Source organism: Alexandromys fortis, unplaced genomic scaffold (assembly GCF_014885135.2).
Source record: "Alexandromys fortis isolate MF-2015 unplaced genomic scaffold, M_Fortis_MF-2015_v1.1 scaffold_15, whole genome shotgun sequence".
NCBI lineage: Eukaryota > Metazoa > Chordata > Mammalia > Rodentia > Cricetidae > Alexandromys > Alexandromys fortis.
Genome location: NW_026067911.1, coordinates 19,409,828 through 19,435,858, shown reverse-complemented (window position 1 = coordinate 19,435,858; position 26,031 = coordinate 19,409,828). Strand labels below are relative to the sequence as shown.

Here is a 26,031-nt window from a genome sequence, read left to right as displayed (position 1 = left end):
TCTTAATATGAGGGGTGAATATCTGGGACCCGCCACTACTCACTAATCAGAATCTCCTTCTCCTCGTTTGTCATCCCCTTGAAGGCATCGTTGGTTGGTGCAAACAAGGTCCAGTCTCCGGGCTGGGTCAGGAGATCTTTCAAATCCGCAGCTTCCAGGAGGCTGAGGAAGATGCTGAGAGCAGAGAAAGTGCGTTTGATTTGCTATGCGTCAGATGTAGGTAGGTTCACTCAACTGCACGGTGCAGAGTAGGGTGGAAACTGAGAAACCACCTCACACATTTTTGTGGGGTTAAATGCAATGTCCCCGCAAAGTAAAATGTCTAACGGGAAAATGACTAAAATAATTTATAAATTCCTCCACCTCTATTTTTCTTGTAAAAACACTTTATTGAAGTCACATTTTATGTGGCATAAAATTTTGTTTCGTTTGATACTTTACTGATATTACTTTATTTATATTACCATTTTTTAAACAAACAATTAGAAGAAAAATTTCAAGGAGTAAGTCAGACTTTAAGGTTTTTTTTCTGCCCATGAAATCGTACTATGAATCCCCAGGAACAGACCAAATAGCTCAGAAAGCAGGTATTCATTTGAAAACATTTGTATGTATTTTTTCACTTTAATTTTTTAGATTTCTTTTAGAATTTCATCCCTGAATGTATTTACATCATTGTCCTCTCTATCTCCCCCTTCTGTGTTGCTACCTCCCCTGGGTCTTCAAACCCAGGATCTCGTGTTCCTTAATCTCTCTCTCTCTCTCTCTCTCTCTCTCTCTCTCTCTCTCTCTCTCTCTCCCCCCCCCCCCCCCCCCCCNCTCTCTCTCTCTCTCTCTCTCTCTCTCTCTCTCTCTCTCTCTCTCTCTCTCTCACACACACACACACACACACACACACAGTCTGATGAGCCCCTTTAGTGTTGCTGATATATACACAGGTTTAGGGCTGGTCGAGAGTTAGAAAGCCTACTAGGTGACTCCTGACTGCAGAAAGTTGATTCTCCCTCTTTTCAGCCATAGATGCCTGTGATTCCCAACTGAGGGGTGTGGCCTCATGAAATAAATGTCCTTCATTCATACTGATGTGTCACCTGGCATTGTCACTGTAAAGGTCTTATTTAGGTGGCCACGCTGTTGTTGAGTGAACTTCCCTGTCATATATAGATACTATTGTCTCACAGCAAAGATGTGGCTCCTACAACCTTTCCTTCCTTCTTCCATGATGTTTGTGGAACCTTGGGTGTTGGGGTTGTGTTGCCAATGTAGCACTGGAGTTAGCAATACTATGAGCCAGATGCTTCTTTGGATAGCTCCAATAGCACTCATTCTTTTGTGCAGGTACAGCTGGGAGACTTACCTAAAGCGCTTATCCTGCCTCAGTTTCTCATGCAGGGATTTCTCTGCTGGTTGGATGATCTCTCGGAATATGTGAATGGCACCATTCCTTCCCTGCTTGCTTCCTCTCACCATGCAGGAGTTCTCAATGCAGATAGCCTGGCCGAGGGAATGACGAAACATGATACCCTTCCCTGTGCTCCACCTGAGCTAGCCCTTCCAAGAGGCCAGTAGGCTGATGAGGGCCAGAAAAAAGAGCTACTTCCGTTTATTTTCCGTCGTCCTGTCCCATGTTTAGCTTCTCTGTAACTTTTGATGTTAATATCGGCTATAAATATTCCAAAGTTCAGTACTTCCTGTAATCCTCACATCTAGTACGTGAATGGCAGTAAGACATATGCCTTATATGTCTAGACCTTAATTTATTTCCAGCTTAAAAATCTAATAAATGCATAAGCTTAATTTAATATGTGCATATACAATTTACTGTAGGCAGAAGTCTTATTTAATGTGTGTGCGCGTATAATTTGCTGTATGCATATGTATGATTCAGTGTGTGTATATGTGTAATTTAATATATGTACATGTATAATTGAGAATGCAGCAATTTTCTTAACTATTTAAAAGGCGTGCCTTAGCCGGGTGGTGGTGGCGCACGCCTTTAATCCCAGCACTCGGGAGGCAGAGGCAGGCGGATCTCTGTGAGTTCGAGACCAGCCTGGTCTACAAGAGCTAGTTCCAGGACAGGCTCCAAAGCCACAGAGAAACCCTGTCTCGAAAAACCAAAAAAAAAAAAAAAAAGGCGTGCCTTGCCATTGTGAAGCCTTAGTGAAGAGCCACCATGAGCCACATCATTCTGTAGGTAATGCTTTCCTCCCCAGAAAGCCTTTTGGCTGCATTGCAATACTGACAGTCAATGTTTCTAGGAAATTTCCCACAGGACATAGTACTTCCAATTCATTTCATAGGGCCCAGAACTCTGTATGGGCCTTTATAAATTCATCTTAAAAATCACTCAAATGATACTCCATGGTTGAACGGAGATACCGTAACAGGGATACCCTACATGTTTGACTCAGCATAAAATCTGCTAAACTACAAAGTACTCCACACAGCAAGCATTTACTCTATAAGGAATTTTCTGGAATTGAAATGAGTATTTCACAACATAGCCCCTTGTTCATGGAAACAAAGGCTAATTATCTGTCTCACACAGCGCATCTGCAAGCTCTCCTCATTGTCTTTCTCTGAGCTGTCCTCATTTCTGATCAGATGGGCACTAAATTTTATAATCAGCTTTATAAAAGTCTGAGGAACATTCCCTGTGGCTCTTGGACCAGCCCATGCCAGGTGACACTCAAGCCAGTGTGGAGACGCAGTCAGCCCTGGTCCAACCCACTTACCGTGCGATACACAAAGACTCGGAGCTGTTTGCCTCCGATGGTCTCCAGGATCTGCCCGTTGTAGAGATCGTTAAGGCCAACTTTTACTTTCAGTATGTGATTCTGCAGAATTAACTTAAGGAGGCGCTGATCCATGCTCAGAGTGTCATCTGTGAAAAAAAAAATCCACGGGGAAGGAACATTGTTGTGCATGAGCAACACAGCTGGAGGATAAACCTGAGAGTGGGCATCTCTCATGTTCTTCATGTGTGTCCCTCGCTCACATCATAAAAATGAGCTAAATACCCTAGGCCAGCAAGGCCATCTGCTAGTACAAGCTGGCCTGTCACCCTAAACTATTACCACGAAGCTCTTATTGAACAAACAATGGCTCCATCTACATAGGAGACTTTATTTTCATGATGGTCATTGGCAAAATCCAAATCTTTATAGTGGCCATGGTTTTCCTTTGTTTGTTTTGTTCCTGCTTTCTTTTTTCCCCCGACAATTAGGTGTCCATTAGTCACGTGGGTGGCTATTTGAGCCATTTGTAAGGTCATGCTGATTGCTGGTCAAGGGGTCAGAGCACACAGACTTCAAAAAGTGGCTTTGAGCCAAAACATGTGTACAGTATTAGTCTAAGGGAGATTCACTATTTCTAGAAATTTTTATTTCTTTAATTAATAATGTCATATACTGCAACTTGATACTTAAAAACCATTAACACGTTTGACTTTTGGTCACTAAACTTTTCCTCAAAATTTATATATGTTCCGGTGAAGTAAGTTTCTAGAACAGACCTCAGCATGTGTTCTAAATATTGTCAGAGAGTAGCAATACCTAGGTGAAAAATGTACTTCCCTTCATGATTCAGAAGCAACTGTCTCTTGTTTTTTTTTTAATGTGTTTATAATTTGACACTTGCATCTTCCAGACTGCAAAAGCCTCATTAATATTTTCTAAACTATCTAAGACTTGGTATTTAGAATAATCACGGTCCCCCAGGGAGGAAGAAGCAGCAGAGCTCAGCACTTACCAGAGAAGGCATTGTTCACAGGTGCTAACAAAGTATACTCCCCATCTGGCTTCAGAGAGGACGCCAAGCCTAGCTGGGCCACCAGGTCTGTGAAAGTGGTTTGCTGCTTCCCAGCCAGCTCCATGACTTGTTTGGCTGTAAAATAAACCATTGCCATCTCAACAATGTCGTCATTGTTATGATCCGCATCCCAGGGTTCGTAAATCAATGCCTGGCTCTTTTCTACCCTTGTAAGCTGTTTACTCGAGCGCCAATCTAGTAAAACATCCTTCGCCGCCTTAGTATGAAGAGTCTAGCTTCCAAGTGAGGGATTTGATCAGCACAAATAACTTTAGAGGGAATTTTTTCTCTCTGTCTTTATTGCTTTATAGTCTAGTTTTCTTTAACCCCCAATCACTCACCTTTCAGCTCTTTCTATACTGTGAGTCACACACCCGTTCCTCTACCAGAAGTCTACCACCACTATCTCTCTTTTTATTGCCAAGAAACACACTAGCAGTGTGAAAACCTTTTATAAAGACTAGATTCCTGGCCAACGTCCTGCTTGGGCTGCCCATGACTCTGCAGGCCTTAGAGTTGGCACCCGTGAGCACACGGCCACTTTGCTGAGTGTACTTTTATAGACCTCTCACTAGCTCTTCATGGACTTACTCTCCAAACACCTTAACTGGTGAGTAACGGGGTGGTGGATGGGAGGCCTTGCTCACCGGAATCAGGAATGAGGACTTCGTCAATCAGGTGGATGACACCATTCTTTGTCACAATGTCTTTCTTGTTCACCATCTTGATTCCATTGACGGAGATGCTATCCCCTTCACAGCCTATCTCAACCGTGTTTCCTTCCATGGTTTCAAACACAGCTCCTCCCGTGATAGCCTCAGAACACTGCACAGTGTTTAGGATGTGATACTTCAAGAGAGCTGGGGAGAGAAGGGGGAAGGGCAGTCAACTTCTGGTCAAGGGAAACAACATTTGATCCTCACATTATGCGTCCACCAAGGGTATATGACACAGAGTAAGACTTGAAATTCTAAAGTCTTAACTATACAGTTTCTAGGAAAGTGGGTGTTTTAAGTCATTGCTTCAGTGGGAACAGATTAGCTTATTAAGAAGGAGGAGAAGATAATACGAGCTTCCAAAATTATTTTTGCAGCACCAGGAAAACAAAGAGAGAGAGAGAGAGAGAGAGAGAGAGAGAGAGAGAGAGAGAGAGAGAGAGAGAGAAGTCTTTTAGACAGTTTCTGAAGTTATCTGTTAGCCATGACTGTTGGAAAACACTCAAACAGAATGTTGCATTCGCCTTCCAAAAGATCATTCATGATTGGCAAACTAGTTTGGGAACCTGAGGGCAAGGCAAACCACTCCCTCCAAACACCTCGAAAACCCAGAAGAGCACCTGGAAGGAGTGGCCTCTTAAGGCCATGATGTCGAGACTTACATCCTCAAAGTGTGTCAGCTGTATTTGAACAAACATATTTGGAGACTGAGGATATAGAAGTATTTAGCACAACACAAAACCTATCTGGCTGTCGAAAGGAAGGCAAGAAAGGGCTCAAATACATTTACAAAGCAATGTGTGCTGGCCAAGGAGAATCATATACCTTTCTCTGCTCAGTTAGAACTTGCGGCATACATTTGGAGTCGAAAGTATTGTATCCTATCATTCCATATTAAAATCAAGCCCAATATTACTCTGCCACACTTGATTAATCTTTCTTTTTCATTTTTTAAAAAGATCTATTTATTTTGTCTTATTAGTATGAGTGTTTGCCTTCATGTACGCTCATGCACCACACGCATGCCTGGGGCATACAGAGGTCAGAAGAGGAAATCATGTCCTCTGGAATTGTGGGGGTCCCGGGAATTGATGGCAGGTCCTCCTCCAGGGCAGCCAGAGCTCTTAACTGCTGAGCCATCTCTCCCACCCTTGTTAACCTTTTACAACATCTGTAACTTGTTTGCTTGGAAACAGCATGAAAGGCTGCAACCTTGCAGCTGTTTTTTTTTTTTTAATAAAGAATGATACTTGGGTATTTTTTTCCATCTTTTAAATGATGTTTTCTAGAGCACCCCATGTTAAACACTTTTGTCTTTCCTATCACAACTGCCATTATCGGCCATAACTGCTCTTTTCCCATGGCCTCCATCCTAGGTCTCCATGAGAGGAAGACATTTTCCTACCTTCGGAAGCCACTTTGTCTCCCATGATCCTTTCTAGGACTCCCCGTGGGAGTTTCTCAAATGCTTCATTGGTGGGCGCAAAGAGCGTGAAGTGACCATCTCTTCCAAGGGTCTCCAGTAGGTCGGAGGTGATGGCAGCAGCCTGAAACACAAATGGCCTAGGATATCAGGAGGGAAGTAACAGCCTCACCAGAAGCATTTCCGCATGTTAGATTGTTAAACTATTACTTTTTGGTCCATCTGATGAAGTCTTCTCTAGTTTTCCTCAAACCGTTGGCTAGAAAGGAAAGTCTGCCAGTATTTATCGGACTGTAGCAAAATCCAGCAACATGTTCGGTCACTGAATCAATGTGTTCTATAGACCCCAAACACTGTATTCACACACCAAGAATATTAACCATCATATGCAAACATGTATTATTACTATATATAGAGTGGTATCTCTGTTATGAAGTGGTAATGGTTATTTCATGGAATATATTGTTGTACTTTGCCAGATTTGTTGACTAGCACTTTTGCAGTCTACAGATCTTGCCAGAAAAGGAACCTTCCTTCTCTTTCAGCAAATCAGGGGAACCTGCCCGGTTCTTACTCTGAACGATGAAAGGTCGTCTTCCGCATCAAGGAAGTCTTGGATGGAGGTACCAATTTGCGTCAGGACACGATCAATGACGTGGACCACTCCATTCGTGGCAATCTGGTTCCCGTGGATGACTCGGGCACAGTTCACAGTGACAACCTGCAGTCATTCGAAAAACAAAACATCAGATCCAGCGCTGATCGCTAAGGCACCAGGGCGATTTCTGCACCCAAGTGTCTATGTGCTAAGCGTATAATCTGGGGACCTAGTAGGTATAGCATCCAGACCCTACATGCGGAGGGCCGTAGCTGTGGATTAAGACCTGAGTATTATCAAACAGAAAGCAGAATTGTTCAGAATCCCAATCAACTAAAAGCATTTCTGGAGATCCAAGGCCAATAATTTCCTTCATTTGAGTTATTGATTTTATTTTTATTTTTTCCTATAGTTCTATACTATTTCTAATGATGGCCAAAAACTGTAAATAATTCTAATTAGCTCTGAAATAAGCTCTGAGAGAGGAATAAAAATTCCCGTTGCAAGACTGTCATGCGGCCTACTGAACAATAAGTAACATTGCCTCGTCAATGGGATTTTTTTTCTCCTCTGGAAATTTGAATGTTGATAAACAACCTTGAGACGACAGTTTGCCATAGTCTAACTAATTAAAAAACTCAAGACTTTCAATCAGCATAGCGTCCAGAGAGTGGGACAGGGCAGTCACCACACTCTTAAGTGTGCATTTCCCTATTCGTCCCTATTCGTAAGAAACTGTTTAATACACGGTGACTCCCAGCTGCCAACCATTCAGCCCTTGGGAGGAGCCAATTGGATCGAAATTTCACAAGGCCAAGTTGTTTTCTTTTAATTAATGCAAGTGTTTACATTATAGTGACAAACACTATCACGTCTGTGAAGGTCCTAACAAGGGAACAGATAGATTTAGGGAAAACACGCCTTGAAAACGTGAAGTTGATGAACGAGACTTACCCCGTTGGGATAGTGGTTAATGAAAAGGCCCAGATTGTTGTACATTGACGGAATCACCATGCCGTGCTTCAGGTCCTTGGTTAACATTCTCTTGTTAACCATGTGGCTGTGTAAAGCATTCAGCAACTCGACATTGACATTGTTCTCCAGTCCCCTGCGAATGTCCTAGGAGGAATTCAATAAAAGCTCATTTGTTTTAGTTTACTACTGAAGTTATCCCCTTTAAAAAACTATGATCTGTGTGTGTGCGCTCGCGTGCGTGCACGTGTGTGTGTCTATACGCATGTGTGTGTGCGTGTGTGTCTGTATGCATGTGCGTGTGTGCATGCATGTATTCCTGCCTGCCTGTGCATGTGTGTGTGTGTACGTGTGTGTGTATTGGGCTTGGCTTCTGGAAAGCCAATCAAGGAGTAAGATTATTCAGGAGCAAAAGCACAAGGAGGATTACCACAGACAAACATGATAATCTTCTGATTCGCTCATGTTTAAAGAATTGAGACGGGAGAGCCAGGGTCACTTATAGTTTTTTAAGTCTGAATGTTGACATTGATTCTGCCTATTAGGGGAGAAAGAGTTAGAGCAATGCAGGCATTTATGGAGATAAGAAATGACTGACATTTTTGGTATCCTTTATTTACGTAGCCACATCATCTTTGGAGAGGAAATATTAATATGGAGATTAGAATTGCTGGGGGTCGCAAGGGAAATCAGTACAAACCCTACAGATTTGATGCCTGTGCACCCTAGAGTGAGAGGCAAAATCATCAAGGTGTAGGCCAAGGACTGAATGCATTTCCAGGAGAAAATATCTAACCTTTGCTGCTAAGGCGAGGAAGCCCAGGTGTGATGAAAAGGAATCAGGAGGGAACTGAGGTGTAGGGAAGCCAAGAACGTGACTCAGCACTAACCCATAGGGTGTGCTCAGAGGAACAGGGAGTGCGCTAAGGTGTAGAAAAAGACAAGAGCCCATGACTCAGCAGCAACAGCTCTGCCTGAGATGCTGCATTGAGTCCCTGTAGGGTTTTCAGTTCTCCACAGGAGCTGAAAGTAGAAATGTGTTTTTCTGCTAGTTGTATAAAATTGGAAATTGAGGAATATTTTATGAATTAATCTGTCCTAAGTTAGTCTGTTCACAAAATCAAATATTGTTTATAACACTTGGTTTAACTATCCATACATATTTACTATTCTGGTAGCTTAGGAATAGCAATCTATATGGCATGTAGTTATACATCTATAAACAAGTATAAACTATTTACGTAGCTTTTCTTTCAGCTATAACTATGTCATTTATAGACATAATAAAATATTGCTATGTAATGTAATATAGCTTAGAGTAGATTTTTAAAATAATGCTAGGCTTTTTGACTTACCTTTCTAATGGGTATGTTATCTGAAATTACATGTATTTTCTCATACCCAAGAAGGTGAGAGGGAGAGAAATAAAATATAATAATAATAAATACTCTTTTAGCTCATTCTCTTTCCCTTTAAAAACATTATCTCCTGGGGAGCCCCACTATGGCAGTGTGAGCATACGCCATGGCCCAATAACTTGTCTTTATATATTCTCACACGTGTATGATAGAAAGATATAACATGTTCTCGCGTTTATATGTAAGTTGGCCAACTAAAATGAAAATGGCTGTATTCCACATAAATGTTTCAGATAATGAAAAAGGTTAATTACAGAATCCAGGTTTTCCCAAGCCTCGTTACTCGGTGCGAAGTAGGTGTACGATCCCTTTCCTTCAATCTCTTCTCTCAGTTTTGAGACATCGGAATAGTGCTGAGTAGTAGTGGCTCCCACAATGCCCAGCGTGCCATAAACATGGTCAATAGGCATCACTGAAACAACCAAGACATGAACAGATGCTTAGTACTTGATCTCCATAATGTTTTTGCAATCATTCAAGCTTTGCCCTATCCCCCAATATACTGAACTAATCATTTTAAGCAATAACACTCCATGTATCACCCACTTTAGACAAAAGTTGCATTTCGAGTGCATTGTATAATAGCAGATCACTCAAACTATCATTCCTTATGTTCCTGGTGTTAAAGAAGTGAGTTTTCAAAGATCAGTCTGAAGTAACATTCAGTAAATCCTATCACATCACTAATAGTTCAATCGGAATTTCCAGAAAACATATCGGATTATTTTACCTAAAGATAAGCTGCTTGCTCCTTGCCACTCACTGAGACTAGCAAGGATAACACGTGCTGCGGTGCTGAATCTCCAAACAGTGAGCTATGTTTACATCTATAATTTTTAGGATTCTTGGTCACTACGGCAATAGCTCGACACAGTTCTCTCCATTTTAATTTAAGAAAAATCTGTCTAATACTTTTAGAAGATTCTCTGGTCTGAATATCAACCTGAAAAGGTATTTGTTTCTAGCTGTCTGTGGATCACTTGCTTTCCCAACCCCGTTGATTTGAAAATTGGTGTCACTTGGACATAGTCATAAAGGAAATGACTACTTTAGTGAATTCCCCAAGACAATTATTAAATTAAATCATAAAGTCTGCAAAAGAACTCTCAATATGACAGAAGTGGGTAAAAGTGAAAAAGGTTAATGTTTCATGGCAAGCTCATGCCTAGATTGAACAAAACACATCCCACACCAAACTCGACTCCCCAGTTTCATTTGGGAAAACCTGTAACATAACTGGTTGCAGATGTGATACGAGTTAGTCACAGGACATGGTCACCAACAGCATTAATCAAACACCAGGTCTCAGAAAGTAAGGCTCTTGATGGTCTCTCAGCTCCTCAGACCTGAGTGCTTTGGAGACATCAGCCTGGCATCTCATTCTAAACCCAGTGTTATACCAGGAACTGTCTATGGATTGGCATCCATCAGAGTCAGCACTCTGGAGTCTACACTCACTTCGAGGCCTGGAGGACCTGTGCCCTAGGAGGAGACCATTCTATTGCGAGACAGGAGCCTGGGGAAGGGTGGTGATGGGCATTGCATATCCAGAGGAAATGTAAACGACTTCTTTTTTGTTTGCAAAATTATGGGCAACCACATTTCAAAGTGAGCACATTTCAGAGCAAGGGCCATTACAAGCCCAGAGCTGGTCAACGGTAGATGTTGCCTTCTTAAAGTAGGCACCATGCTTCTTAACAAAGTTCAAAGAAGGGGACTTAAGTGGAGGGGGAGCAGAGCTACTTCTCATTTAGTGTCTAGAGCAATCAGCTTCCGGTGCGAATGAGAAGAGAGGTCTAATATTTCAGCATTAGGGTAGGTAAGCATGAGATTAACACAAAAACATGGAGAATCTGCTTGGATTTATGATTTGCTAAGTATACGTATGCACACACCTGTACACCCACGCACGCACACAATATTGGCTTCCCCACAAGCTGTCTACCTCATTCTTCACGAAGGAAATGTTCCCCAATTAGTCTTGAAATGTAGATCTTACCTGCCGGGCAGCCTTTCATCCCTTCCATTCTCATATAGCCAGGACAGCATTCATATACCACAGTGCTGCATAGACGGAGGAAAAAGGTCTCAATATGAAACCAGGAAAGTGCAAAAAGTGCACCTTTACATAAACTCAATAGCCCGTGGTTTGCTAAGACTGTTGAAGCCAGCTTTTGTTTCTGCCCTTCAGATAGCAGACATTTTTTTTTTTTTGATTTTTCGAGACAGGGTTTTTCCGTAGCTTTTGGTTCCTGTCCTGGAACTAGCTCTTGTAGACCAGGCTGGCCTGGAACTCACAGAGATCCGCCTGCCTCTGCCTCCTGAGTGCTGGGATTAAAGGCATGCGCCACCAACACCCGGCTGATAGCAGACATTTTTGTAAGCTGAATTTTCCTCTGCACCCTCGTGGTATTGGGGGAAGGTTCCTGCATCTTTATCCTGAAGGACAGTTTATTAAGCAGGCTCACTGTGCAGTAGACAGATATCCTTAAACAAGCCATTTGATATATTAGAATTCAGTCTTCCCAACATTTTAGCATTGGAAGAGCCGTGGTAACACAAATGTCTGTGAATTTCGAAAGAGTGGTTTTAGAATAACTTCGTTAGGTATGTGTAGAAAAAAAATACTCATTGGGATATGCTACCTTGAAACAATAGAAATACATTAACCCATTCTAATTCATATAATCCTATCTCATGTGAAATTATTGGCATGGATTAATTATACAAAATAGAAGATTTCTTTGATGTTTTTATAATATATATTATATATTGTATATATTATATATATACACATGATATACTTGGATCACATTTTTACTCATTTTGAGCCTCTCTTGCCTTATTGTTTCATTTTATCCCCCATAAGATGGTATCTCCCACACCCTAGTTGGTTTTGAATTCCCTCTGAAGTTGAGGATGTCTCCAAACTGATCCTCTTGAGTTCATCCCATAAATGCTAGGATGAAAGCCAATGGTTTTATGTGGTGTTGGGGATTGAACCCAGGGCTTTGTGCATTTAAGGCAAGCAGTCAACCAGTGAACTGCATTTCTGACTAAGACACAGTTACTTAGGTTTTAAATTGCCTGTAGTTTTTACTAGTCAATTATTTAATAATAATATTATTAATTTAACTATGATTTACAAGTTAAAATTTTCCTATTCTAGTTTAACTTTCTCTGTAGTTTCAAGAGTTGGTGGCACCTGGAACAGGGAAACTTCATTTGACCTTAATACAAATCTTAATTTTCCCGTGGGTGACAATTTTACTTACACAGGTCTCCACGGCAATAAATAGACTAGGGAGGAATTAATTAAATGTCCTCATGAATTTTATGTATTCACATTATAAGTAATAAGATGAGGTATGTCTAGCTATAGTTAATCTAGAGACTAGAGGATAAATGAGAACAGGACACGTCATTTGAGACAAAGGTAATGACACACTAGTATGATAATAAGGACACGCTGATATAATCTGAGGCTCTAAAGTAGGGAAGGCATGCAGCAGAGGGGTGAGCTTGCAGCACAGTGGTCCGTGATTTCAACGGATAAGTGGACAATGTGTTTAACTGAGTTAACACGTCCAATACAACTAAAGCGTTTTGTCCCCAGAGACCATGTATGCTACACAAAAATCCATTTTCCTGTGTGAGCAAGAAGTAGAAGAAAGCAAGAAGAAGGATCAGTCCTTGCTCTGCACAGCTTAGATAGTTCCTCACTATCTGAGCAGTCACAGAAACATCACTGAAAACCAGCTGTGAACACCACTGGCATCACACAGGGAGCCTGCAGAACACTGTATGAAATGGATGCTCCATCACTCTAGACAACACCTTAAGCTAAGGCCCAGGGGTGCTTGTGCTTTTCCTGAGACCGGGTCTGTTCCTTCCGGTAAACTCCCAAAGCAGCTCTTTGACCAGAAGCCAAGCCGAAAGCTGCCAGAACCCAGAAGGCACTGGCAACTTGAGCAGAAGGAAAGGGAGGGCAAGCCAGGCTTCCTCCCTATCCACAGCACTGGTTTCTTCGGTTATTCGAGATTAGCATTTGCATCTATTCCAGCGAAGAGATGTAAATCTGATTTGAAATGGAAGATCCTGGAGGAAATTTTGCTAAGGGGACATTGTTACAGCTTTGGTAAAATGTCTGGCTCCCAGTAGAACTTTTGTTTAATGGAAAACAAGAGTCTTTTGTTGCGTGACAACTTTGGCATCGCTAATATAATTACATAGTGGAAAGAAAACTGCCTTAATTGCCAGGAAGATCATAGAAACATTTTCCCTTCATACTCAGCGTGGGAAGATCACTGACTTCCCCAGATTCAATAGTTTTGTGTTGAGTGTTTGGACCAGTAGCCCAAGGCTAGAAAAAAATATATATATATTTGTTTGTTTACATTAATTTCGAGTATGTCTCATTTTGGAGCTCAAGTTGTCCTAGAATTTGGGGTCGTTTTCCTGCCTTGGCCTTCTGGGTGCTGAGGTGATAGACATGAGCTACCACGCCTGGCTGAAATAAGTTGTGGACCAATGTTTCCACTCTTTGGTGGGTTCCTGAAGTTCATCATGGTTTGAGAGCAGATCATCAGACCCTGCTGCCCGCCCTCAAGACTACCGCTTAGAGGATGCAGCTCAGGCTGATGGGGTGAGAAGCCCTTGCCATGGTTTTCATCACTGGAAAGACATGGCCACCCTGTCTGGTTTACTAAACTGCCCCCACCTTGGAGACAGCGCCCTCCTTGTAAAATAATGAGCTGGCATTAAGTGATTCCTAACCTTTATAGATCCAGGGATTTTAGTTTTCCTACCAATGATGATGGTCAAATAAATCGATAAGGTTATCTAATACATAGGCAATAATGCTTTCTAGCTTGAAGTTGATCAGCCAAAGATACAACTAAGCCATAGTTGGATCACTAAGCTAAAAGAAATTATCCTTTTAGCCACTGGGATGTTCAATAGAGTAATAGACTTCTGCTGCCACCTTCACGGTCCCCCGGGGACCAGGCAGTTTGTGAAAGGCATCAATGGTTATGAAGAAGTGGAAAATGCAATTCATTTCTCACTTTATGCTTCAGAGAAAATTCGGGGCTGATGTGGAACCTCTCCATAACTTCTAGATGACTGGAGAAACATTGATTTGGGATTTTAAATTCTTATGTTTCTGATCAATTTGTTCTCCCTGATCTTGTGTGTGTGTGTGTGTGTGTGTGTGTGTGTGTGTAGATGTGAGAAGGGCAAATGAAACACAGACTTTAACTGACTCTCTTAAGACAAAGGAAGACCAAACAACAAGGAGGGCAAACGGAGTAGAAACCATGTTTGTTCTACTGATTCAGGCCATACCTTGCTGGCCTAGGACTGGCTTTGGCCCCCTCCCCCGCCAGCTGATGGGCTTGGAGAGAAATCCACTCCTGGAACAAGAGAGATGAGAGCAGTTTCTCTGCCCGTGCAGATGAGCCTCTCTTTAAACATTCAGGAGATTGGACAGGATTTTCAGACTGGGTCCTGTGCCCAAGAAGAGGCTAGAGAAATCCCTGCTCATCGTGAAACTGTCAATGAAGAAAAGAGTGAGACTCACGTTTTCTTCCCGCAGATAGCACCTTGATACCAGTTCTTACATGAGCTGAAGTACTTCTTTTTGGTGCCCAGAACCTGCTGGAGGGCACAGACATTGGGGCTGGGAAGGAAAGGGGAGGCAAAGAGTTAATCCACATGGCTACCATCTCTTCACAGTTTCAGGTCAGGAGTCTGAAGAGAGAGGTTAGGACTTGACATTCCAAGATGGGATTTTTAACTTTGTGCCAATCTAACTCCTGAGCCAGTCCCACTGAGTCTCAGGAAATGCAAAAGTCTAAGGGAGATAGGGAGGGAGGGAGGAGAAGAGGAATGGGGGAGGAGGGGGAGGAGGGAGGAAAGAAGAAAGGGAGGAGGAAGGGGAAGAGAGGGGCTAAAGGAGGGAAGATGCATTGTATATTTGAGAACAATATCAGCATTTTAAAAAGTTAACCAGATAGGAATATTCACACAGAATTTTATTTAGCCAAGTTTGGATTTATGTACACACTAATGTTAATAGTGACCTTTCCACACACACACATACACACACACACACACACACACTTGTTTTTAAACTGAGCATGCGTTCATTGGAGGTTGGGAGGCTTTAGGGTTCACCTGAACAGTGGGAGACTGACAGCCAAGGACACCCACCTTCTTACTCACTCTGCTCTGTGGTCCCCTTGGTACTTTAGGGAAACAGATTAGTGTCCAAAGTAAGTTTGGAGCAATGCCTTTACAGAAAGGAAGCTTGTTTCTTTGACGAGGACAAATAAACATGTTTCTCTATTGCAATTTCAAGTCTGCTTTCTCTTAAAGGGTTGGCAATCCTGCCCCACTGTGGGGGGAGTGCTCTGAGCATTAAGAAAACCCTCTAAGACTTGGGAGCGACGCCAAGAGACACATGTAAAAAGTGCAGATGTTTGCTCTAGTTGCTAAGTTGTTTCTCATAACTTTTAAAATCCTACATTTCTCCTAAAAGACAAAAATACTTCAAAGAATTCAGAGGACCAATTATTCAGATCAGAGTTTAATTTTCATATATAAATCAAGGAAAATTTGTGCTGAGACCCCGTGAGGCATTTCAAAGCCTTTAACATGATACCATCTAACAGCAGACTCTTTGATTTTGAAAGCCATGTTCTGCAGTTTCAGAAGGAAATAAAAACTCAAGTGAACTGAATGATAAAGGATTAACCCATTGTATTTTGTTGATTACATTAAAATTAGTAATTCACATAAAGTAATAATAATTATGCTGACAGCAATTCTTATGCATTTAAGACGTAAATGTTGTAATAGCCATAAATATACATACATATGTACATACACACACATTTGCAGGAATACTCATTTCTCCTTCTCCTGTCACCTTGCAATAAGTAAAACAGCAACAAAAACCCAACAACTACCCCAAGGCACATTTATAAAGAACGTCATACATATTTCTAGAAAAGGCTAAGTGGAAAAATAAACTAAAAGAAGCCAGGGACTCACCCCTGATCTCGACCCCTGATGCGGCTGTGAGCCAGGACCTTGTCATAGTAATTGTTGGCGTTTGCAGGGCTGAGATCACACAGCAGCAGCAGCAGAGCCAATGAGGACAGGAGAGGAACCATCTTCAGCCCTGAGCTCCGTCCAGGAAGAGAACTGGCCTGGGCTCTGGAGAGCTGAGTTTATATACCTCTGGGCGGTGGGAGGGAGCATGGGGCTGTGGGAGGGGGCGCTGGAGCAACCTGAGACTTCCAGATGCTATCCAGAAGCTCCAACCGCTCGGGGCTGCCAGTGAAAGTCTACTGGGTTCTGAGCATACGGAACTTCTATTGGCTTTCACAGAATGCCTGGCTTTCGTCTATATAGGTTTTGTTTATGAACACAGCCGGATCGGCATCGGGAGTGGGGAACTCTGCCGTCTGCCGCTTTCATTCGGCGGCGTCTCCGAGCTCGGTTGCTTTGCTGGTGTGATCTTATCACAACCATTCCACGACAGAACACTGAGGCTATTTTTCACTAGAAAAGACATCACAAAGGGAATTTAACACAAATGCTGGTTAGATTTACAACACATATAAAGTACGGTTTCTACAGTTAATAAGCACGTTCCTTGCACACCTATAAAACTTGGGCTATGTCATTTCACTTCTCAATAAACATAGAGAGTTAATTAACAAAGATCTACTTTGGGAGAGTTTCCCTAACTTTTGAAACACACACACATCTATGTATGTATATAATAAAATTTTGCTTTTTATTGCTTTTTTATTACACACAGGCTGCATATCCTGATAAGCCCTGGAAGCAAGTCTTACTAACCCAGAAGTAATGTGGTAATTAAATGCATATTAAGAAACAGGGCTGCTGCCAAGTCTATCCTTGCGATTTTTGAAAGAACAACTGAACTCTCTTGGTGTTGGGCTTCGGCATCCCCAGCTGAGGGAAGGTGCTTTTTTTTTTTTTTTAACCTCTTCACACACGATGGCTGTGTCAGATGTGGAGGATGCTTTTGATGAAGAAGCCAGAGGACCAGAAGGGCCATTAGGCTGGGAATGATAACGGCCAGTAGTCTCTGGACGCATGCACAGCGTCTTCTGTGCTGTGTTGTTGCGAATATCAGTATTGTTTTCCCACGAGCAAGATATACACGCTTTATGTTTTCCAGCTGGAAAAGTTTAAGGGGAATGACTGCGCATTAGGCCTGAGAGAATTCCTTATCTAGAGAGAGATGCGTAGGCCCCCTGCGGGAATCTCCTTGGAGTGTTCTGCGACAAGCGGCTGATTTATTAGGGACATGATCGAGCAGCACTGTTTGAGCATGACTCAGAGGCCTCTGTCACTTCTGAAATCTTGGTATTAAAGGGTTGAAAGTGCACAAAACAATCCGGGGAGAGCTGGGAGAGAAGGCATCGTGAAAACTCAACTGTGTTCCTTCCAGAATACTTGTGTGATGCATAATGCTAATCTCTTATTTATACTAATCGAAACGAAATGATTCTAACTTTATATGCTTTTTGTCTTGTTCGCTTTTACGATAGCTTTCCTGTTCCCCTTAGATTGTGCGAATGGTGGGCTGTTGAAAACTGCTTCATGAATAGACAGACCTATCTTGTACATATAAGGTCTATATAATATTAATCAACTGGCGATTAGGAAGCTTTTGGTAACATTTAAGAGGTTACTGTGCCATATACAAACAATACAGGTCTAACTTCTTTTGCACAAGGCAAAGCATATTCTCATATAATAAAAGGCGTTCTGAAGCCCTTTTTAAAGTTTCCAATAATAAAAATCTGAAATCTTTCCACCCCGAGCACGCACCGTGTTTGAGACTGACAAAACTTCCACGGAGGTCAACAAATGCCAGCCCTCCTCAGATAGTCACGATTCGGATCAGTGATGACATCAGGGAGGGTCTTGCAAATGAGATCCAGAAGACACACAATCCACCAGCAAATCCAAAGAACAAGGAGAGCGAAACTGAGGCCAGGCCAGAAAAGTGATGCTGTATTTAATTAGCCGGAGAAAGTCCAAGGCTAAAGACGGAATTCTGAGCTGCATCTGACAGTTCAAGGAAGGGTGAGGGGAGAGGGGGTGATTCTGAAACTGAGGACGTAAGTTGATTCATGTTGTGGAAAAGACTGGGGAAAAAAATCTGTGGAGGGGCACATTCTGTTCCGGGGTCCTCATTAGAAGTCACACTCTCTCCACACAGGGCCCTTTCTCTTCTGCTCCACGACAGGACCCTGACCCTAGTGGACCTTGCAATGTTCCTAACAGTCAGGAAGATGACGGAAGTCAGGAAAATGAAGTCTGACTTTCCAGGGATGCAAAGTCTGACCCAGGGATCTAAGTCATTAGTGAGAAAGAATGGTTTATTATGTAATTGAAGAGCGATAGTGTATCTGAGAAACAGGGCCACTTGTCTCTAGGCCTGGGAAGCAGATTTATAGGCAGTTCTCTGTGATCTAGCCTCCGGAGACCATGAGGTCACCACACTGCCGTGCTTATTCACCAGTGAGTAACCAGCCTCAAACTCCTGCAGTTCCGGGGGGCTCTTCATGGACTCTGCTCTCCGTGAACCTGCGTGCTCAAACCCAGAGCACTCTGTCCACGCTTGTATCGTGTGCATTTTTTAAAGGTTTCCACTTCAACGTATGATATGGTTCATGGGTTGTCATGACACTTGAGCTTCAAGTGGCTTGCGTGTAGATCACACAGCACAACCCACACTTAAAGTTTACCAAAAACTTGAAGTTAATCTTGCACCTTGTTAGGGAAAGCTCTACCCTCAGCACTTAGGCACCTAGGCTACGGGACTGCTAGCCTTATCTAATGCCTGGATTATAGTCCTACAAAGGGAAATGCTGGGCGAGACTCTGGGGTCTTTGGGTTCTTTGAGAAGACCAACATCTTTCTTTAAAATTATTAAGTTGAAAGAATTTAAATTAAGTAAGACTCTTGTATTGATTTCCCATCTTTAAAATATGTATATAAGTGAAATAAAATTGAACATCAGCGGTCAGTCTGGAGAAGTTAAGAAGACAAGCTATAGGCTTGGTTATTCATATTAACACATTGCAAAGGCTGGCTGTGCGAAGTGGGGCTCCTAAAGCCTTCTTTTTAGTAGTATTTTCATGGATTTCCACAAGAGCCTCCAAACACAGTCTGTCATGACATAGGGAAGACACTGGAACCATATTCAGCTTCAGGGCTCACTGCACACCAAAGAAAGAATCGTGGTCTCTTGATTGCTGACTATGTTGGGCAGAAGCCTGTGGGGATGATGGGGAATGGGGTGCTGTCTCCTTGCCTGCCTACTTAGACTCTGCCTTTGAAAGCCCTTTACGTGGTGGATCCACTCTCCTATTAAGTAGCCAGTCATGTAAACTTCACCCTCACTGAATCAGATGAGTTTGTACATTTACTATCGAATGTATTTTGTATCAGCACCATCTACTTTGTATTTCTCTGGAGACATCTAGTGGAGAAAATACAACGTGCAAGTGTGTTTAGAAACTCATCTATTACGTTCTGATTAAATTGATAAATTGAAATTCATAGGAAATAACCTAAGTTCGAAATGCCAGCCAAGTAGGAATTAACAACCCCTTCCAAGAAATCTTGTTTAGTTCTTATTTTATGTGATTTATTTTTAAATTCATTATTTTTTTTTCAGTCAACAGTTACGGCAGTTCAGATAACAACTATAGTAGCTTTTAGGTATGCTTTTTTTTTATTTGTCTATTTACTTTACATACCCTCCCTTCACTCCTCCCGCTCCCTCCCACAACTATCCTTCAACCTCCCCCCCCCACTCCTCTTCTGTCTCCATTCAGAAGGTGAAGTCTTCCCATGGGAGTCAATGGAGCGTGGTGTATCAAGCTGAGATAGAGCCAAGCTCCTTCCCCTGCATTAAGGCTGGGCAAAGCATCCCACCATAGGCAAACAGGTAGTTCATATGTGAAGGACGTGTCCTGGTCCCACTGCTAGGAGTCCCACAAATGACCAAGCTACACAACTGTCACCCACAGGCAGAGGGCCTAGGATGGCTCCAGGCTGACTCCCTAACTGTTGCTCCAGAGTCTGTGAGCTCCCAAAAGCTCAGGCCAACTGTCTCTGTGGGTTTTTCCCTCATGATCTTGAGCCTCCTTGCTCATATAACCCCCTCCTCCCTCTCTTGAACCAAACTGCCAGAGCTCGGCCCAGGGCTTGGTTGTAGATCTCTGCATCTGCTTCCATCGGTTACTGGATGAAGGCTCCATGATGACAATTAGGGTAGTCACCAATCTGGTTACAGGAGAAGGCCAGTTCCGGCACCTCTCCACTATTGCTAGGAGTCTTAGATGGGGGTCATCCTTGTGGGTTCCTGGGGGTTTGGAAAAAAGCAATGTGGCAGCACCTGAACCCAGTGATCCGACAACCAAGAAATTTTTAAGGCCAATGCAAGAAGTGACTGTTAAGTGATGTCAAATCTGGAAGAAGAGCAGACATGCAGTAAATGGTTGAAAATCCATTGCTTCACTTTCTGTTTTTTTTTTTTTTTTTCTACACGGACTGACGTGTGCCTGTACATGCAAGCCAGAGGTTGGTATTGTGTGTCTTCCTCTAGCACGGTCCACCTTATTGTATTCTTTGAGAATTTCACACATACATACAATGCACTTTGATCATATCCCAGCTATCATCCAACTCTTCTCAGATCCTCCCTCCCCCTTCTCAATGTCATGTCCTTCTGTCTGTCTGCTTGTTTGTTTACTTATTTAAGCTACTGAGTCAAAAATTGGTACCACCTAACTGTGCATGTGTGTGAATGCTTCCGCCAGAATGCCAGCTGGCACATCTTGCCAGGACAATCATTACTGTAGCTCAGAAGCTTCACAGTTGGATAAGCCTCTTGGTGGCTTTTCTCTCCCTGTAGCCTGCATAGCAGCTTCCTGTGCTATGAAGGCTCCAAGCAGTGAAGACAATTCTAGACAGATACCAGCCTGTTTCTTCATGTCCTACGACTGAAGTATGTGTTGTCTTTATCAATAGGCTCTTGCTGTCAAGTTCTGGTTGGCAAACAAGAGGAATGGGAAAATCCTATATTGCTTGGGGTGGGATGACCCCTGACCCACAACTTGAAGGGCTGCATTCCACCCTTGTCATTGGGTTTTTGTTTGGTAAACTGTGACCTCTGAGAGGAGCATTAATCTCCGTGTTCAGTAACGGCACTTAACTCTCTCCTTCCCCTCTCTAGAGAGAGAAAGAGGTAAAGAGAGAGAAGTGTAGATACACGATACACACACATATAGAATTTTTAGGCAACTTTCTCGTGTTCACAGTCCCAGTCATCTTTGGAACTCTTTTTTTTTTTTTTTTTTTGGTTTTTTGAGACAGGGTTTCTTTGTGGTTTTGGAGCCTGTCCTGGAACTAGCTCTTGTNAGACAGGGTTTCTTTGTGGTTTTGGAGCCTGTCCTGGAACTAGCTCTTGTAGACCAGGCTGGTCTCGAACTCACAGAGATCCGCCTGCCTCTGCCTCCCAAGTGCTGCTGATATTGCCCACATCAAGCCTTCCTGTCTTCAAAGGCAGAGACCTAAGCATCCTAATCATCTGCTCCGGTCCACAAATAGCTACCAGAATTCCTTCAGTCAGACTCTAAGATAAAGGAAGAATGGTTGCTACAATAGAAAGAATTTACTAAAACACCAATTTCTGCTTTGTCACATTTGGTCTATTCAAATCTTGTTCAGAATTAAGACAAATGCACAATGTGGGTTATCGTTCCCCTTTCCTTGGGAGCCTTCTCTCTCTCTTCTCACATGTTCTAGAGTCCATCTCACACTTCTACCTCTGTACACATACTTCCTCTGCATTTAACTGTTCAAAATTAACGCCAGTCATGTATTGTGACACCTGTCAATCATGTGTGTGTGTGTGTGTGTGTGTGTGTGTGAGAGAGAGAGAGAGAGAGAGAGAGAGAGAGAGAGAGAGAGAGAGAGACATATACCTCCCAGATGAGAAAGAAAACGCGGTTTTAAGCTGCCTGAATCTGGATTATTATGTGGAGCAATATATAAATTGTGTAGATTTTTGTGTACAACAATATGTATGTTATGTAGATAATTGAAAACAATGTGGATGTTTCCAGTAATAATAACGTGTAGATTATCGTGGGGAACAGTATGCATGGTGTGTAGATTATTACGTGGGACAATAAGTGTTATATGGAACAACCTCCAGTTATATCAATTTTCCTATGAATTATGTAATTTTACCTTTTATAACTAAATAAAACCTCACTGTGTATACACCCAAGTCTTGTGATTTATTTATCCACCTTTTTAGAGGTATTTAAATATAAGACACTGTCACCTGGAATTAGGGGCAATTTTACTGCCTCTTTCTTTTCTACCAGTATCTTGTTACATTGACTAATACTGTCATGCTTGTAGATCTTGGCAGAGATCTGTCTGAGGTCTCAGATCCTAATGAGTTGGTTTTGATAGCTCGTATTTATTGTTCTAAACATCTCTCTTTTTGAGATTAGCTTGCCCAAGGGCTTGCCAATCCTGCTTTATTTGTCTTGGACTTAGCTTCTTGTGTTCATCACTAGTTAATCTCCAGTTCATCAGTTTCTATCTTGATCCTTAGAGTTTCATTTTGGAAGTTGTGTCTGAGGCTGGCTTGCTCTATTCTTTCTAAGAACTGTAAAAGGTTTATTATTTAACAACTCTTGTTTTTTTTTTTTTTTTTTTTTTTTTTTACACAAGCACTAACAGGTATCGCTCAAGCATCTTAGCACTGCCTTTGCTGGATCCCAAGGGTTCTGGAAAGTTCCCTTTATGTTTTCACTCGACTCCAAGAACCACTTTGTTTTCTCCTAACTCCTTCAGTGACCCGCATGAGCATGTTGTGCAATATCCTTGCATTTAAACAGCGCTCTAGCCATTACTTGGGCTATTATTTTACACCCCACTATGATATAAGAATTTTTTTTTCACTTTTTTCTTTTTTTGCTCTTTTCGAGACAGGGTTTCTATGTGTAACTTTGGAGCCTGTCCTGGAACTTGCTCGGGTGGGTGTTTGATGAGTTGGTTACACTTTGGATGTCTATGGTTGGTCCACTTGATGAAATCTCTTTGTTGGTTTCTGTTGGGGGATTTACACCCTGACGAGAGTGGGATTCTGAAGTCACGTACAATGATTGCCGTTGACCTTTTTGCCTTTTTACGTCCAGTAGCATTTCCTTTGGGAAGCTGGGCGTCCAAACGGTCAGTATTTTTAAGATTGGGGAGGGACATTCATTCAGTTGAAGGTGGAGTCTCTTGCCTTTCTTATCTTTTAGGCTGCTGTTGAAAACAGAACAGGGAAAACATCAGCGGTCTTCCAGAACCATCGGGTCAGCAGTTTTCTTTCCTTTCGTGCCAGCACCCTCTGCTGGCCACACTCGGCTCTGCAGCCTATGGGCTAAGGCTGGGTCCTCCAGCTCCTTGCTTATTAGACTTTTTATTTCACAGCACTTGATAAGGCAAATGTTCTCGCCACCGAAGGCCGTCTCCCAGGTGTCTAAGAGGCTGAGGTAAGCCAGCAGAGAACTCTGAAGTTAAAATTATTTGGGATACAATTGCAAATAGTAAGTTAAAGGAACACTAGAGAGACAAGAGGAGTCCTTTTCTGTCCTGCCAGCCAGCTCCCAAATAAGGACATGGCTACGAAGACTTATTATTAATTATGAAAACTCGGCCTTAGCTTAGGTTTGTCCCACTAGTTCTTATAACTCAAACTAGCCCATTTATTTTAATCTACGTCCTGTCACGTGGCCCGTTACCTCATCTCTCTCTCTACCTGCTCATGCTGCTTCCTCCACGGCTGCTGGTGACTCCACCTTCTGTGTTTCCTGAAATCTCTGCTGTGCCTAGATTCATCTCCTCTTCCTTCCTTTCCCCAGAAATCTCGCCTATACCTCCTGCCTGGCTATTGGCCCTTCAATTTTCTATTACACAAATCACAACAAATATGTCTTCACCGATATCCCACATCAGGGAGCGGTGGGAATGGAGCCTATTGGGAGGTATTTGACCTCTGGGGGCCACTCCCTTTTCTTTGGTTCCTGGCAGTCAGATGAGCTGTCTGTGAACTCACACGTTTTGCACTGATGCCATCTGGCATACCTGCCGGCGGTGTATAAGCAATGAGCTTGTCTCACCATGGGCTGAAGTCTCTTAAGACTTAACCAAAAGCAAACCGTCATTTGTCTCAGGTGTTTGTTATTGTGATGGCAAACTGGCTTAGCCCGTGTGCTCACGCACACACCTTTCTGCAATATCATGGGTAACAGTTGAATATTTTCGGCTAGATTTTTCTTTTTACTTCCATGCTGAAGATTAAATCCAGGGCTGTGCAGAATTTCAAGGTCATCTTTGCTATTTGGGCTTAGAGTCTGCCAGCATAGCTCAGGGTAAATCCTAAGTAAACCTTACCACAAAAAGATTAGCACCTTGTCTCTCCCCAAACAAAGATCATTTTCTCTACCTCTTTTCTTTCTCAAAAACAGACGCATTACTTTAAGGATGAAGGAGGTATCTGAATACTAATAGAAGCTAAAAGCTTTAGAACAAATAAATTAAAACTAAGAACCCAAGGCCAAGGAAAAGACAGCACTATATACTTGAAAGAGGCTGTAATTTTGAAGTCAGTGACCTGAGCTGACACCTAAACTTTCCAGCCATTAGCTACGTGTTCATCAGGGCAATAACTTAGCCCTCTGTCTCAATTTCTTAAGCTAAATGATCAGCTAATAATAGCCATCCGTTCAGCTCCTTAGAGAGGCTTTGAATTATTTCTGAAGCAGGAGACATGTTTTAAGGAAATTTACAAATAATTCTTGGGTGCTGTTGACTTTTTACAGAGGAGGCTGTCATTCTCCAAACTGTCAACCGTGAACTCCCATCAGGTGACACGGCAGTAGTGACTGGACAGTGTCTGTTTTTCAGCGTTGTCAGGCGTGGTGATCGGCCTGAAGCAGCCGCCACTTGAAAGCACCAAAAATAACAGTTAGAATGTCTCGAGTTATGTCTTGTTAAAGATGGAGTGAGTTGTGTATAAAAGCTGGTCTTAAATTGGGAAGCAGATAGATAACAATTTAGCTATTGGGTTAGAGCAGCTGCGTGGACAGGAGAGCAGAGAGGTGCCGTGTTCTAGGATGGTTCTGAAAGTTCTAAAGCTGTAGAGGAGAAAAGGCAAGCTGAATGAAGGAAGAGACAAAAGGCTTGCTAAATAATTTGATTCAAAGGGTTGACTATTAGGCTATTTTATTGTATCTTATTTAAGAGAAAAATACCTCTATGTTGATGTGTATATTGTGCAAATGTATTAAGATATGAGGTGCTAATGTTCCCAGTATATTTATAAATATATGAAGATTAAAGTTGTAGGAGCTGGAGAGATAGCTTGGGTTAAGAGCACTGGCTGCTCTTGCAGAAGATCTGGATTTGGTTCCTAGCTCCCTTATTAGATGGTTGACAACTGCCTCCAGGGCATCAAACACCCTTTCTCTGTGGACAGGCACACACGCACACACACGTGCATACCTGTATGCACATACCAAGAAGTAAATCCTACAATTTTTAAAGCCTTTCTCCTTTTTTTTCTATTAGGTATTAGATATTAATATTTTACCGCTTATTTATTTTTGTTTAGTTTTGGTGTTTTATGTTCAGCTACCGCAAGACTTAGATATGTGCTCCTCACTTAAAAGAACAAGGGTCTGACAACCTGTTCTTTTGGGTATCCCGAAAAGCAGGTGTACCTTATCAAGGCGGAATACACAGTCAGATGGCAAAGTCTGATCTCTTTGTCTGCTGGCTTTCCGGGTCAGGGTTCACAGGGCCTCACAATGAGTTCATGCTGAATCCTAGTGATATTTGCCCTTTGCAGGTCTTGTCTGTTTGCCAGGTTGGCTTATCAGGAAGGAATCCTGGGTCAACATCATTGTTATTTTTTGTTGATCGCGTTGCCATGGTAACACATTCCCGGTGGTTTAGAAAAGCTTT

General features: G+C 42.4%; 1 protein-coding gene across 4 annotated transcripts in view; it reads right to left on the bottom strand.

The window, feature by feature from the left end:
* The window catches only part of Postn (periostin), a 30,985-nt gene extending 14,828 nt beyond the window's left edge, over positions 1–16,157 (bottom strand). For all 4 annotated transcript variants that reach the window (XM_050138391.1, XM_050138394.1, XM_050138393.1 and 1 more), the window contains exons 1-12: positions 15,997–16,157; positions 14,522–14,620; positions 10,940–11,004; positions 9,195–9,352; positions 7,505–7,669; positions 6,527–6,673; positions 5,935–6,076; positions 4,461–4,673; positions 3,754–3,888; positions 2,739–2,887; positions 1,358–1,494; positions 44–174 (exon numbers count right to left, since the gene is read on the bottom strand). In XM_050138391.1, coding sequence (XP_049994348.1) covers positions 44–174; positions 1,358–1,494; positions 2,739–2,887; positions 3,754–3,888; positions 4,461–4,673; positions 5,935–6,076; positions 6,527–6,673; positions 7,505–7,669; positions 9,195–9,352; positions 10,940–11,004; positions 14,522–14,620; positions 15,997–16,118 — 1,663 coding nt within the window. In that variant the 5' untranslated portion in view covers positions 16,119–16,157. The remainder of the gene's footprint in view (positions 1–43; positions 175–1,357; positions 1,495–2,738; positions 2,888–3,753; positions 3,889–4,460; positions 4,674–5,934; positions 6,077–6,526; positions 6,674–7,504; positions 7,670–9,194; positions 9,353–10,939; positions 11,005–14,521; positions 14,621–15,996) is intronic.
* Between the last annotated feature and the right edge of the window lie 9,874 nt (positions 16,158–26,031).